Source organism: Lotus japonicus, chromosome 1, assembly GCF_012489685.1.
Source record: "Lotus japonicus ecotype B-129 chromosome 1, LjGifu_v1.2".
In the NCBI taxonomy this organism is placed as follows: domain Eukaryota; kingdom Viridiplantae; phylum Streptophyta; class Magnoliopsida; order Fabales; family Fabaceae; genus Lotus; species Lotus japonicus.
The window spans coordinates 84,640,469-84,656,091 of NC_080041.1; the positions used below are offsets into that span (position 1 = coordinate 84,640,469).

The 15,623-nt window shown below is 36.3% G+C and overlaps 3 protein-coding genes across 3 annotated transcripts; 1 reads left to right on the forward strand and 2 right to left on the reverse strand.

Annotated features, from left to right (window-relative positions):
• The first annotated feature begins 743 nt into the window (after positions 1 to 743).
• LOC130724873 (cytokinin riboside 5'-monophosphate phosphoribohydrolase LOG8) lies at positions 744 to 3,509 on the forward strand. Its single transcript, XM_057576145.1, has 7 exons — positions 744 to 1,111; positions 1,341 to 1,438; positions 1,557 to 1,587; positions 2,060 to 2,159; positions 2,356 to 2,426; positions 2,505 to 2,648; positions 3,216 to 3,509. Exons 1-7 carry the CDS (start codon positions 998 to 1,000, stop codon positions 3,306 to 3,308), a joined length of 651 nt encoding a protein of 216 aa, XP_057432128.1. The 5' UTR covers positions 744 to 997; the 3' UTR covers positions 3,309 to 3,509.
• Positions 3,510 to 5,165: 1,656 nt separating this feature from the next.
• Positions 5,166 to 9,783, reverse strand: LOC130724880 (probable magnesium transporter NIPA9). Its single transcript, XM_057576152.1, has 9 exons — positions 9,583 to 9,783; positions 9,202 to 9,300; positions 8,940 to 9,069; positions 7,678 to 7,766; positions 7,337 to 7,393; positions 7,166 to 7,224; positions 6,430 to 6,550; positions 6,106 to 6,254; positions 5,166 to 5,809 (listed from the first exon to the last, which is right to left on the reverse strand). Exons 1-9 carry the CDS (start codon positions 9,691 to 9,693, stop codon positions 5,590 to 5,592), a joined length of 1,035 nt encoding a protein of 344 aa, XP_057432135.1. The 5' UTR covers positions 9,694 to 9,783; the 3' UTR covers positions 5,166 to 5,589.
• A 2,139-nt stretch (positions 9,784 to 11,922) lies between these two features.
• LOC130749308 (uncharacterized) lies at positions 11,923 to 14,839 on the reverse strand. Its single transcript, XM_057602644.1, has 7 exons — positions 14,822 to 14,839; positions 13,858 to 14,683; positions 12,812 to 13,765; positions 12,644 to 12,731; positions 12,274 to 12,431; positions 12,056 to 12,168; positions 11,923 to 11,955 (listed from the first exon to the last, which is right to left on the reverse strand). The coding sequence occupies exons 1-7, from the start codon at positions 14,837 to 14,839 to the stop codon at positions 11,923 to 11,925; spliced, it is 2,190 nt and encodes a 729-aa protein (XP_057458627.1).
• Positions 14,840 to 15,623: the final 784 nt, after the last annotated feature.

The window sequence follows — 15,623 nt, forward strand, 5'->3', positions numbered from 1 at the left end:
AAAATTTAGATAGTAGCATTTGCGTAGAGGATGATCAATTCTGAGATTTTACATCTCAATTTCATGACATATATCTTACAAATTTCACTTTTCTTATGAATGTATTCGAACGCAAATGACATCACTTCCAACTACTCACATGTATCGTAATCAATTTTATATAAAAATTGTATTCAAATCAATTTTAGATAATGCTAATCCAAACACGTAGTTAGTACACTTCGAGCTAATTTGGATGTGAACAAAAAGCACTTTTTAGAACTTATTTAGGCCCCGTTTGGAAAAACAGCTTATTTAAGCGCTTATGACCATAAGCGCTTATGACCATAAGCGCTTATGACATAAGCGCTTATTCATAAGCTATTTTTAAAAATTTATTGAAATAAATAAAAAATAAGCTGTATATAAGCATAAGCTGTTTTTCATAAGCTGTCCTGAGTAGCTTGTGAAAATAAGTTGAAAATAGCTTATGGCAGGCCATAAGCTGTTTGCATAAGCTCTCCCAAACACTGGCATAAGAGCTTATGCTGTCAGATAAGCTCAAATAAGCTCTTCCAAACTGGGCCTTAGCCTTGTTTGGAGAGCTTATTTGAGCTTCTCTGATAGTCAGTGTTTAGGAGAGCTTATGATATAACCAGTGTTTAGAACCATAAGCTGTTTTGAGTTTATTTTCATTAGGTACTCATGATAGCTTATCTAGAGAGAGAGAAGGGAGGGAGGGAGAGAGAGAGAGAGAGAGAGTTAAGGCCGACAAAAAGACGTAGGATTGGAAAGGCAATAGAACATGTGGGGTGGCCGTGCTCTGCAAAACCAAATATGAGAAGACCCTGACTCATTGATTTCTCCTGTGTGCTCTATTCTCCATTTTAGCATCAACCACCATTACCCTTTCAACAAAGTTTCTTCCTTTTCTTCAATCATAGCAATTTCAACCAAACCCAACATTCAATCAATCCTCTTCCAATTGAAAAAACCACGAACAAAGCTTCGATTTTGAATGATGGATGGCCACCCCAGAAGCAAGTTCAAGAGGCTCTGTGTCTTCTGTGGAAGCAACTCTGGCAACCGAGATGTCTTCAGTGATGCTGCTATTCAATTGGGCAATGAACTGGTTAGTGTAAAAATGGTTTTTTTATGGTTTCAGAGCATGCCCTCTTGTTGCTTTACACTCGTTTGATATAAGTTCTGTGTAGCAGGTTGTTTTCCAATACTGCATTTCATTTTGAATCTGTTTGGTTTCTTAAAGTTTGGTTTTTTATTGATACACAGTGAAAAAAAACTGAAGGGTACATCAACATCTTTATGTGTTTTACATTTTTATCTTATGGCATGAATTACAGGTTAAGAGGAATATAGACTTGGTGTATGGTGGGGGAAGTGTTGGTCTTATGGGCTTAATATCCCAAAGAGTGTATGATGGAGGCTGCCATGTCCTAGGGTATGTATATCAGCCTATGCCATAAAAATCCTTCCTTTTTAGTGTTACTGATAATTGATGACATTGTCTCACCATTTGTTTTTTTCATCTTCACAATTTTTCTTTCTTTTATGTACAGGATCATTCCAAAAGCTCTCATGCCTCTGGAGGTATTTGTGCTACTATTACTATCTGTTGTCCTATAAAAATCTGTGTCACTTTGTTTGTTTTTCTCTCCATATACAATTAATTTGGTTGGATTTCAGTTGGTCACATTTCCCTCTTTCCAATGCAAAAAAAGCCAATGGAACGAAATGGATGAAATGAGGGAATGTGCTTTTACTTTTTTGCAACTTTTAAGCAAACACACACTTGATCATTGGCAATGGACTGATTAATATTTTCTATTAGTTTATTCTTGGGATTTGTATTGTGATGATTTGATTACCAAAATTAAGAAGGAGGGAGTAGGTTTTCTTCTTGTATACCAAGTTTTACTTTCATTATCTTCAATCTGCTTCCACCAATGCATTGGCATTTCACTTCTTACTTCATAGCAGGACTGATTTGTGGTGAGAGTTGATGGATCCTTATGATAATTATTCCAATGAATTAGCATGTGTTGTTGGTTAATTTTGACAGATATCTGGTGAAACAGTTGGTGAGGTGAGAATCGTTTCAGATATGCATGAGCGTAAAGCTGCAATGGCTCAAGAAGCTGATGCCTTTGTTGCTCTCCCTGGTATATACCTGAAGAACTTTCAAACAATTTTAAATAATAATTGATGATTACATGTCTTATACATGTAAATATGCCATTAGCATTGTTCTTAGATATGCTAAAGTTTGATTTTACTTTTGATGTTAAGGATTGCTATACTGATCCTGTAATTATGAGTTTCTCTGTTCTTATACATTCCCTTTTTCCTTACAATTAGGAGGATATGGAACCATGGAAGAGCTATTGGAGATGATAACTTGGGCGCAACTTGGAATTCATAAGAAACCGGTAACATAGTCATTTTACTGCATAGTACAGAATCTTTGGTATAATAATCCAATGTTAACTCAATATCTTCCTGCACAGGTTGGTCTATTGAATGTTGATGGTTACTATAACTCTTTACTTGCATTGTTTGACAATGGTGTTCAAGAAGGATTCATTAAGCCTGGTGCACGGAATATAGTTGTATCTGCTCCTTCTGCCAAAGAACTTATGATGAAGATGGAGGTGTGTTTTCATATTTGTGATTTTTTTTTTCAAAGATTAATGGTAGATTGGTTTACTAGGATTACTAGGAAAAATAAATTGAACTTCTATGTTTATTGGTGTATCATTATTGGATGTACTAATGATGTATACAGTTAATTGGTCAGTTAAAGGATTGTCATTATAATAAAGCATGTGCATTTGAATTTTCTTTGCATAGCTTCTTACTTGGACTAGTAAGAATAGATTGCAGATAGTGTTTTCTTCTGTGTATTCTCTCCCCCATTTATTGTGTGATAATTGTCAATTAGGACTTGGCTTCTTTTCCCCTTAAACACTTTGTAATGAAATTGTTGTCAATTAGAATTTTACTACTTTTTGTGGAACTAAGGTTTATTGGATATATGTGAATTTTCAAATTCTAAAAATTGGCTTACATATTAATGAATTCAAAGGACCATGCTTTCTCTTTTCTCTGTCTTTGTCTCAGTCTCTGTCTGTTTGTCTTGTTTCTTTTGGGAATAAAAGAATTGTTCAAATTACTGTGTTAAACTCTAAATGGTAAATGCTGACTTCTTCTTTTTGCAGCATTACACTCCTTCGCATGAAAATGTTGCCCCTAGTGAGAGCTGGCAGATGAAGCAATTAGGTGATTATGCAGGACAAGAAAATGCAGAGTGAAGTGAAGCTTATATTGATGGAAAATTTTTTTCTTCTTTTTTTCTGATGTGATTCTTCATCAATTTGAGATGTATACAACAAGAGCCAGCATAGATGGGGCCATATGTTGTTTGCTACCGTGTACTGCGTTGGTTTTATGACTATAATATGTGCTTTGCTGCTTTGCATTTAATGGTCAATTGAACCACTGTGAGATAGTCATATCTGATTGTTACTACTCATTAAAGGCAAAGGAATGGATAGAGACGATAAACAGAATATCAGTTGTGTTGGCTCCACTTTGTAGTGGCTTAATTAGACATGATAGGTGGATTGAGGACATCCTAGACTTTTGGTGAACCTTATTATGAAGCTTACAAATTGAAGACTTTATGAAGCTTACAATGAATTTTTATTGTCATACCTTCAGAACATGTTTGAATACAAGCTGAGAAATTACGGTGAAACTAAAATCTCGGTGGACAACCATAAAAGTTAAAGAAAATTGATTCAGTCCATCATGATTTTAGTTCACTGTGGTTTTCCGTCGTGCATCCAAACATTCGCTAAAAGTGAACTTATATGAAAATAATGCATGATTAAATTTTATTGAGAGTTTTCTAAAGAAAATTAAAATGTCACTTCAAACCAAAAAATTGATTTTTTCTTTTGGAAATTGATGAGATTATAAGCTACTAATGGAAAATCAATACAAGTTAACATTATTGAGATATTGGCATGATATTTTTTATATTTCAATTTTTATTACCTTTAAAATAATTTATGTTTAAACTAATTTGAAAAAAATTATGCAATACATATAGTAAGCGGTAATCAGGCGTAGAACCAAGTTAAGATAAAGAGAAATATTCATACATAGTACTCAAATGTTATATTCGCCCTTCTCATCCTCTAAAAAATGTTATACCGTCTCCTCCAATTAGTCAATTTTTTTTCTGGTTTTGTCCCTTCTAGTAATCTAATTTGATGGAGCCATTGTAATATTAGAGTTTGAAGAAAGTTACACTCTAGGAGCTAGAATGCCCAAAGTAACACCATTGGTAAAATAGACGGGGGGGGGGGGGGGGGGGGTGATGATATGATAAGGGGCCATAGGACAAATCCCTATCTATTTTTGTGAACTTATGCACAACATAGTAAAGGGTTATAATTTACTCACACCCTACTTTGCTGATACATTAACTATAGAACCCGTATTCTATGGTTCTTCAGCCCTCTACTTGGCTCTGCCATTGTCTTTTTGTGTCGATTAAGACCCCTTAGGATTGATCAGGTCACGAGTCTCATGATGCCTCTGGAATTATCAGTATGGTGCCCTGAGTCCTTATCATGGTGGACCAATTGATTTAGTTAAGTTACTTGGTGATACCTTGTGAAGAAGGCTATTACTTCCTTTGAGGGGGGTCCTTCTTCCCAACCATTCTTTCCTTGTCATAATTTATTCCCTGTCTTCTCGAGAGGCTATTAACTTTTTAGTTGACCCACCATGAAGGGACTGCAGAGGTATTCAACTGTTCATCATGTATTCTTGGGACCACTAACCACTTACAGAAAGGCTATTATTGACCTTGGGAATGGCATGGATTCTATCTGCTAAATAAATCGCGATAAGGTGAAATTTTTGTGCCATAAAAATGTGCTGATATTCATAACAAAAGTGGTAAACACAAATTTGGATAAACTTCTTCAAAATCAATTCTGAGAGCCTGAAACTGCTCATAGAAACTTCTTCACTAAATTAATTATGATTTTAGAATCAATTGTAGAAAGATTTTCATATGAAATCACATCAGATCTGTTATGTTGAACAACATTGCCTTTTGGATCTTCATATTCGCTTTGCTTTTGAGCAGTAACTTAAGAGCAAATAAAAAGGGTAGATAATTTGATTCCCTTATTCCTTGGGAGCAGTTTTGATCTGTAGAACACTGTATCTTGACCATTATAGTGCAAGAGCTGTCAAATAACTGCATCACAAACCAGGGGACCCCCCTCAAAAAAAAAAGCAATAGAGGAATGAACAAGGCTGATTTTAGGAGCTAAGGAAATTATAGTAACAATATCACCAAGAGCTATCAAAATCTGATACGGAGTTCTATGTGCACTGAAAACTTGTACAGTAAAGCAGCGAAATCACTTCAAGTTTTGTCTGATGATAACTAGCCCTATGTGACTGCGAAGACTCGCGCAAGAGAGGTTTACGCTTTCCTCCTATCTTTCTTTCCTTTGGGGGTGTTGAATACTGAGAATGGATGAAGGAGTATTTTCCAGCTCAGTCAAATCAAGCTTTTTCTTTGGAAGATGATGCCAGTAGATGATTTAAGGTCGCTGCTTGAATAACAGCAGTTGGACTTGGTTCCCTGATACGGGATGCCGCAGATCTTCTAGGGCCATGATTCTTATCAACACTGGTTCTTTTAAAGCGCTGTGAATTTAATCGGAGGAATCTCACTACTCTTGTTGAACCAACAAGTAAAATCACGCCTAAAATAATGAGTAACCTGCAGCAAAATGTTTCTGATTAACTTTCATATAAGAATGTGACGATTCCCATATTGTTTTAAGAAACAAGAATTACTAGATTGGATTCTACCACAATACAATTGATATATATCTTGGGACTTAGATTATATATTCTCTTGCTCAAGTCCTTTGACCAAAACAGATAAACACTTGTACCAAAGAATAGAAGAGAAACAGTAAATGCTTAATTCTGCATTGCTTTTGTTGGGAATCAAGGAAAGCAAGGGATGCAAATGTACTAACTACTAAATAATATTATAAAATATTATATTACCATCCAAGAAGAAGTACCAATCGAGCTTTCGGGGCTGAAGGGAGTCGCTCTCCCAAAGCAAGCATCCCGGCAAGTACACCAGTCAAAATTGATGCCACGGCTGCACATGTAGAAACCACGATAGCCCTCCCATGCTTCAGACCGCGTGTCTGTATGTTGAAGATTGCAAGATGTTAGCATCTCTGAAATTGGCAGTGAAGAACTAAGACGAATATATTTGATGGAAATCACACCTTCCCCCACCACCCATAGGCTTAACTGCCCCCTAGGTTTAAATGGTGTAGAAGTTCACACAAAAGTAGCAAGTTATGGTATTCAGAATACCTGGTAGTAAAAACCTGTACCACTTGAGCACACACTGATGATGAGGCACAAAGGAACCAGCAGCTTGGGGAACCCTTGTTCAAGGAATAGAAATCCCATCTTTGATATAACAGATGCCATCCTGCATTTACATATTAACTCAATTAAGAGCAAGGAGTGTGTGTTTGTGTGTAAATAAGATCTTCAAGTTTAGATCGTTGTCAGAAGAAAGTGGCAAAGTAGTGAAATAGAAACTGACAAATCTAATTAAATTAAAGTTTAGAATTAACTAATGAAAATATTGCAGTTAATACAAATTTGCCAGTTTTTTTCAGATGATGATACTAAACACTAGAAGTTGGAGAGGAATGATCACATTTAGGCATCTGTTTAACCTTAGATTTTACCCCTCTGTGGGACTGTGCTGATAATTGTTTAAAAGGAACTTCCAGTTCTTGCAGAGACAAAGGATATAGCTTTTTTTTTTTACAACTTTTAGCCTCTAGCTCTCTGTTTGTTTTTATTTCTTCTCTACATAACATGTTATTCTACTAGCTGCTTTATTCTCTCCAAAAACCTTCACTAAAAAAATTCACACATGCAAAAAAATTCACACATGCAAAAAATATCATAAATGAAAAAAATACTTAATTGTCGTTATCTTCATCCTGATATTAAGGAGTTGAGGTAAATGAAAGAAGTAAAATGTGTCCATACAAGAACACAATACATAAAATTAGTAGAGAAGTAAGAGTACCCAAACAAAATCCCTGATTCCAAGCCGTAAATTATTTCCTCAACAACATCATATTCCATCTGCATCACTTAAAAAGGTCAAGAAATGAAAGAAGAATAAAGGACAAATGTATCTCATTATATTGGCATATCCACATAAAAATAAACATGTAAGTATTAAGACACGAATTACCATCTCTTGTTCTTTTCGCTGACGTTTGCGTATACGAAGCCATCCATTAAGCAAGATCTGCACAAGTGACTCTAACAATTATAATAGTAACTATGTCGGGAAGATAGCAATATTTAAGGGAATGTTGAAGCCTGTCAATAAAATAGTGTGTCAAAACCAACAATTTCATAATTAGGCCACCAGGTTAATGAAAAAGAAAACATAATGCTTCATAACACATTTAATGCATTCTAAGAGACCACAATGATGTTCTAGGCTTTACATAAAGTTGGCGATTAATAGGCCAGAGCATTCCAAACACACTATAAAAGTAAATTGATGCATAAGATAGAGTTACCTACAAACAAGATGAAAACAGCAAATGCCAGCCATGGTATGTGAAAAATAGATAGAGCAGCAGCCTCTTGCTCCTCGCCTCCAGCACCAACTCCTGAATATAAAAGAACAAAGAACAGATAACAAATTGAGACACATTAATGTAAAATCATATATCAATATAATGACATATTTGGTGAGCTGAATCCAGTAATTGACTGCAAATTTAAATTTATTAGCAGTCAAATAATATGAGGGAAACTCCAATAAATCTCAATCCATTGCATAGACACAAAGCACAAAGAAAAATGAAATGGTACACTGTTTCACCTACAGTCGCTTTATTCATATTTCAATTCTGAAGATATAAAAATAGACATGCCAGTAAGCCACTAATACATTCTTTCAAATAAATTTTACATTATTGGATAAATTTTATGTGAGGCCCATTAAAAATCCGGGATCTACACTCTTTTTATATATGAAATTCACTCGATAATATCATTTTGTTGAAAAGACCGTGTCAAAGAATATATTGTTAGCACTTTTCACATAGAAACCTAGAAACTTTGTTACTCCCATTGCTAGTTACTTAGTTAAACTTAATGCACTTTTCTTTGTAAGGGTGTGTTTGGTTCAAGAGAGGGGAGGGGAAATAACTCTTATTTTTTATTTAGTTCACAAAGGGAGGGGAGGATTTTGATAATTAAGTTAATTTTACACCTTTTACACTTGCAAGGGGGGTTTACAGAGCAAAGGGAATTTGTACCACAAAGCATATCCATCACGCAGGGAAACCTGAAAGTTGAACTACAGCGTGTTTCTTTGCGGTTTCCAGGATTGTTCTGCAATAATCTTATTTTTGCTTCATTTCTGAATACTATATTGAGGACATGCCATTTAATATTTTAACTGATATTCTACGTTTTGAACACCTAGATTATTGTTCCCCATAAATCTGAGTTGATTGTTCAAAAAAAAAAAGGAATGAACGCAGAAAACAATAATGACAGAGAGATAGCACATTGCAGCATCAATGTAAGTGAAGGAAATTGGGAGGAATAAGCATGAGTAGGAAGGACTCAAGGACATTTTTATCCAATAAAATGTTTCCCCTCCCATTGGGGCCCACTTTTGGAGGGGACACAAAATTGAGTTAGGAGGGGTTTTGGTCCCCTCCAAACCCTCCCCTCCTCTCCTAAAAATTGAACCAAACAAGCTAATTAAAAAAAAAAAACCCTCCATTACCCTCCAACCAAATATTATGTAAATCTAAAACTTACATTACCTATTGTGCCAAAACCTGCCAAAGTTATGCCCACCCAATCAACAGCATTCATGACTTCCTTGAGATAAAAGTGAGAGAAGATTGAAAGAATTGCCAGTCCACAACCAGAAACTGGTTGGATGACAGATACCTATTTGAGAAAAACAAGTACATTACCAATGTAAATACTCAATAATATAGGGAAAAGACATGCTAATGGTAGAGACTAGAGACATGTCACTTAAAATTCTAACTATTGTTTAGGCAAGGCCAGAGCACTTACAGGAGCCAGAGCTAATGCCCTTAACATCAATAATGCACCAAATATATCCATTACAAAACCTGTCAACCATGTTTTGTTCATAGCATATGACCTTAATACCTGCAAACAAGATGGAAAAATAATCCAAAAGAGCAATATTAATACTTAATCAAACAGTCACATCCTGCCCACTTAATTTACCCAATTTTTCACAACCCAAAATCCCACCCTCATACATATGAACCCAATTTCACCAACCATAAGGCAAATTGACAGCATAGGAAATGATTAAAAGGAGAGATTTTGAAGGTGGAATCAGATCATAGGCATAAAAGGGTCATTAGAAAGAAAGAAAAAAGCGGAAAAGAGAAAGGGGAAAATTGAAAATGATGAGAAACATGCCTTGAACTTGAAAGAGAAAGGGGGAAGAATGACTGTGCCTTTCTTCTGAAGGATCTTGCCGATGTTGTTTCCGGCAGTCGCAACAACCGTCAAAACAATTGATTCCCACATTCTCTCCGATCCCTTGCTTCTTCTTCTGCTGCTTCTTCTTCTTCTTCCCCCTCCTCTCTCTCTCTCTCTCTCTCTCTTCTAGGATTCGATTTCCATAACTCCTAAACAAGTAAATAAATATTCATTAATGGAAAATAAGTATATTATTATATTGATATTTTAATTTTAGTAACACTTGTTATAAAAATAAAATTGCTTTTATTCCAATTCCAAGTGTAGCTAAAAAATGAATAAAATTTCGAGTTTGTAATCTAAAATTTATTTATTTTACAAGAATAAAAAAACCTAAAATAAATAAATTTTACTTATTTAATATTACAAAAATAAATTTGAGTTTTTATAAAGGCTTCTAGAAATACAACATAAATTATAATATTTAAAATTTGAAAATAAAGAAATTAAATTAGAAAAGTGGTGAAGCTAGGAGCTAAAAGGTAAGGATCATAATCCTCAGCAGTTGTGAAGTTCGAGTGCACTAATATCAACCATTATGGCTTTATTTGTCAGAGGCGTATTCAATCAGAACCTTCCTCTTCCTCAGGACCGCAACCTCCCGCTCGCTTCTGGAAGCCTTTGTGGGCGGTAGATGCTTTTCCCCGGTGCAAGGAATTAGCTTGGAGAGTGGCCAAGAAGATGGTGCCTATGCGTTATGCACTTCGGGTTCGTGGAATGCAAGTGGAGGAAGAGTGCCCATTCTGTTGTGTGAGTCCAGAAACAGTTACACACGTTCTATTCACATGTCCGACGGTGGCGCGATGGTGGTTTGCATCACCCATGGGGGTGCGATTCCGATCATGTGAGGAGCCTGCTGATTTTCTGCAGCAAATTCTTGATACGCAGGATGAACAGATGGGTGGGAGATGCTTCACTTTCCTGTACGCTATATGGGAGTGGCGTAACGCTGTTATTCACCAACACAAGCTACCGGATTTCAATGGCATCATGGCGCGCTTCAACAGCCTTCTCTCGACGGCGGTAGAGGTCAGCATGGAGGGGCCACCGGTGGCGCGTAATACTCTGACGCAGGCTTCTTGGACCAGACCTGGTGAGAATGTCATTAAAATTAATTTTGATGCCTCTTGGGTTCAGAATGCTGCCACAGGTCTTGGTCTTATTGCTAGGAATAATTTTGCTCAAGTTATGGCAGCTGCAGTAGCTTATCCAATTGATGCTCCCTCACCTATTGTTGCTGAGGCCTTAGCTTTCCGATGGGCTCTCTCTTTGGCCAAGGATCTCGGGTTCCACAGGGTATGTCTCGAGACGGATTGTCTACAACTTTTTGAGACTTGGCAGAGGACGAAGAAGGGTGATTCGTATTTATTTTCTCTTATTAGTGATTGTCGAGACCTAGTCTCCTCCTTTATGTATTTTGTTTTTTCGTTTGTTCGTCGTACCGACAATTCTGTAGCTGATCATTTGGCTAAGAACTCCTCAAAATTCCATAACACTGTTTGAATTGAGGAGGTTCTGCCGGAGTTGTAGTCTTTCATTATTGTTGATGTACTAGCCTCTATGACATCTTGATTTTCGTTTAATGCATTACCCAGTTTCAAAAAAAAAGTTAATAAGTATAATTTAGGTTGATAGAAACTCTTGGATTGCAATTGCACCACCCTGCAGTTGTTGCACAACTCTTGGGGATCCATGTTCTAATGAAAGGGCCTATGGTCCTCCCACCAAAAAGAAATATTAGAAATAAGTTTATAAGCTAAATTTTGTTCAATCTACAAATATGTACTCCCTTCGTTCCAGGAAGTTTGTAGTTTAAGGTTATGACACAAAGAGTAAGAAAACAATGATTGATAGCATAATTTGACTAGATTGCCCTTATTTAATTTTACTAGTATGATGTGCAACTATTAAATTATACTTAGATAGAGAAGAATGTAATTAATAGAGAACAATTGTGGTTGGTTAATATGAAAGGTGATAAGCAATGTTCTGAAAACCGGACCGGTCAAGGCACTGGTTTAAGGTTCAAAGGTCGAACCGGGTTGAATCGAGGTTGAACCGAGGTTGAACCGTATCAATATAAATAATATAATTTTATATTATATACATATAAAAATATATATACATAATTTTTTTAGGTCATCTAAATGACTAAATCTAATTGTTGTAAAGTAAAATAAGTAAATAACAAAAGCTAAAATATATAAGCCAACAAATGTAACTCCACAAGTCCAAATGATAGTTTGTTTAGATGCAAACACCACCAACTTACATAAGTCATAACTCATAACATTTAGGTTCAACAACAACCTTAAATCAATACCAATGACAAAAGTCTAAATTTAACAACACTTAACAAAGTATGAATAACAAGTTAACAACACAACAAATATAATAAAAAATCATTAACATCATTAAGATTGAACTCTATTCCATCAAACGGCGATGATTCAACATTTGCCCCAATTTGAAAATCAACTGACTCCATCAGTGGCTCCTCTGAAATGTCAACTTCTTCACCACCTAATTACATAACGTGAAAGTGAAAAACTTACTTAAATGTAGCTTTTGAAATAATACTTCTAAATTTGAAACAAGCTCAATAAGATTAAATGATTAATTTTTTACCTGCAACATCTCTTGCATCATCTTCATAAATGTTATTCACAAGCTCAGCCTCATTATCATCAAACTCAGGAGGTGCTTCTTCCTCAACTACCCAAAAGTCAACATTATTGATGCATTCATAATCAACAGGATCATAAGTTCTCTTCTTCAATTCACTCCTAAAATGGAACATTAAAAAAAATTCAAGTTAGAGAGCTAAGATATATTGCAAAAAAATGAAAGCATATAAGTGATAGTAAATTAGTAATATACCTTTTCTTCAAACGCAAGTTATAAGTAATATAAACATGATCACTTAGCCTTTGATGTTCAAGTCTATTTCGTTTTTTTGGTATGGATGCGTTCAAAGAGACTCCAATTTCTTTCACACCCTGAAGATGATGATGTTTGACTAAGAATACGAATTGCTATCTTTTGTAACAATGGAGCACTACTCCCATATATTGACCACCATTGAGCTGCAATAAATAAATTTATTAAAACTATTATATATTGCAATAAAATAAATTTACACAATACAATTTAGATAACCATTTACCGGGTTGAATTTGGCTTGCCGCTTGCAAAGCACTTGCTCGACTAAATGAATCTTTCCGCTCACGATAGACATTCATCTCTAGAAGGGCTTTGGGTAAGCTAGCACATAGACTTTTCACCTCCAACAAATCAACAAGTGACTGCACAACTCTATCCTTTTCAACAAAACTTGGATCATAAAAGAATCCAGGATTTAGAAAGTAAGCTGCTGCATGAAGAGTACGCTTCAGGTGTTTATCCCATCGAGCTGAAATAATATCTGTGTACGGCTTATACAATTCACTCTTATCCCTGAACATCCGCTTGATTGCGTTCTTTGCCCTTTGCATGCCATCATAAACATAGCCCATCGAGGGTTTTTCATCCCCATCTACAATTCTAAGTAGTCGGATAATGGGAGCTGCAATATTTGACACCACCTCACAATCCCTCCAAAATTTATTATCTAAAATGATTTCACTAACACGTTTCCCAGCTGCACCCGTTGATAACTTATTACCAATAAAGTGTTGATTAACAACTAGAGCTTGCAAATCAGACTTATGATCAGAAATACTTTTCAATGTGATAAAGGTGGTAGCAAACCGAGTCACCCCTGGACGAACAATTTCTTTCCAACCACTTCTTTTTCTAAGCCAAGATAAAAATATCATATGATTGTAAATAAATATAGTCACCTTAGAAGCTTTTGAGGCAAGATCTGCAATATGTGGCAAGCTACTAATATCCTTCAAAAGGAGATTTATGCAATGAGCAGCACATGGAGTCCAAAAAATGTTCTCATATTTCTGATGAAGCAATTTACCGGCAGCTACATAGTTAGCCGCATTATCTGTGACAACATGAACCACGTTTTGAGGTCCAACCCACTCAATAACTTCAGAAAACAAGTTGCACAATGTTGAAGCATCTTTCACAACATCAGACGCATCCACAGATTTGACAAACGACATGCCTATACCATACAATAAACAAGTGAATTCAACAAAGTTTCAACATTATGAACAATATCAAACAATTAATCAACAAGTTTCACAAAGATTATACCTGTTTGACAATAAACCATAAAATTTATCAAAGTTCTTTGTCGTTGATCACTCCATCCATCAGCCATGATTGTACATCCATACTTAGCCCAATTGGCCCGGTGGCTTTCAACAAGTAACTGACACTCTTTCTTGCAATCTCCTAACAAGTTGACCCTTAATTCATCATAAGATGGACCTTTAAAACCAGAGCCAATGGCAACAGCTGCATCCAATGCTGGCTGAAAATATGGTGATTGTAATGCATTAAATGGAATGCAAGCATCAAAAAACCATCTAGCAATTGCCATCTTAGCTTTGTGTACAGCTTCTTTACTAGACAAAACACTTTTAAGTGTTGGTTGGGATCCAGGAGTCGTTCTTGGAGCAAAGTAATTGTCAATTTCACCAGTAGCTTTCCTTTTTCCTTTGCTTTGAGTAGATGCTGGTGTTACAGTTGGACAAGCATTGAGTTCATGACTAACTTCATCAATAGCTCCATCACCAAATGCTTCATTGCGGTTATTCTTGGCTTCATTTTTCTTTTGTTCAATACTTTCTAATAAAGCTACCATTCTATGGCGAACATCAGGAGGAACTTTCTTGCAAGCTAATATTTGACCTGGTATGCCGGCAAGATGGTGCTTCATTCTATTTATTCCCCCGCCTTTGTATGACGTTCCACAATAGAGGCAAGTGTACGTACATGACCTTCCTTCCTTTTGAAATGCAAAATGCTCCCAAGCAGGATCTTTTTTCCCACGAACATTAGCAGCGTTTTCCGCCGCTTCTTGTGTCCCAACAACATTAGGAGAAGCATCAACCGGAGTAGTATTTCTTCCATCATTCTACAATTAAACAGTCATCATATTCAAATTCATAAACAGTAAGAGAATTGAGAAATCAAACCCTATGGAAATCAAATAAAGAAAAGGTTGAAAACTGAAAAGAGAAAAGAAAAATCAGTTTGGAAGAAGAAGAAGAACCTGTTGAGTGGTAGCCATGTTTGAACTTTGAACCAAGTTTGCTCTGTTCCTCACTTACTATGTTTGAACTCTGAAACACCCTGCTGTTGATTGAGGGCCGCCGCCGCAGGGACCACCGCCTCCGCAGGGACCACCGCCGTCGTCGGATTTCGCCGCCGCAGGGAGGGTCAAGGTCGGCGCTCAAGAGGAGAAGGGTTCCAGACGACACGTTCACGTTGCACTTGCTCTGTTTCACGGTTTCTTTCTCAAACGTTTTCTTTGTTCTCTGCCTTTCTATTTTCCTTTTTTTTTTTCAAAAATAATTCAAAACGGCGTCATTCTGTTTTTTCAAACGGTTTGACCCGGTTTTTCTCCAAAACGGCGTCGTTTTGACGTTTCCGTTCAGAACCGGGAATAACCGGCCTAACCGCGGTATTTTCCGGTTTTGCCGGTTCAGGACCGGTTTCACCGGTTTAACCCCGGTTGGAACAGCAGGCGGTTTTCCTTATGCTCCGGACCGGCACTGTGCCCGGTTCCCGGTCGAACCGGTCCGACCGGCCGGTCCGGTCCGGTTTTCAGAACCTTGGTGATAAGTGAGAGAAAATGTATTAAATGAGGGTAGAAGTGGAAAAAATTAGCAAAAAATGCATTGATTTTCTAAAACAACAAACATTTTGGGATATTAAAAAATTGTGCAAAACAACAAACTTTCTGCAACGGAAAAAGTAATATTTAATGAGTTAATTGAAGACTTCAAACATCTCCAGGTGCTTTTATAAGACTTTTACAGCTAGCACTTTTGAGGTTTTATTTTCATATACTC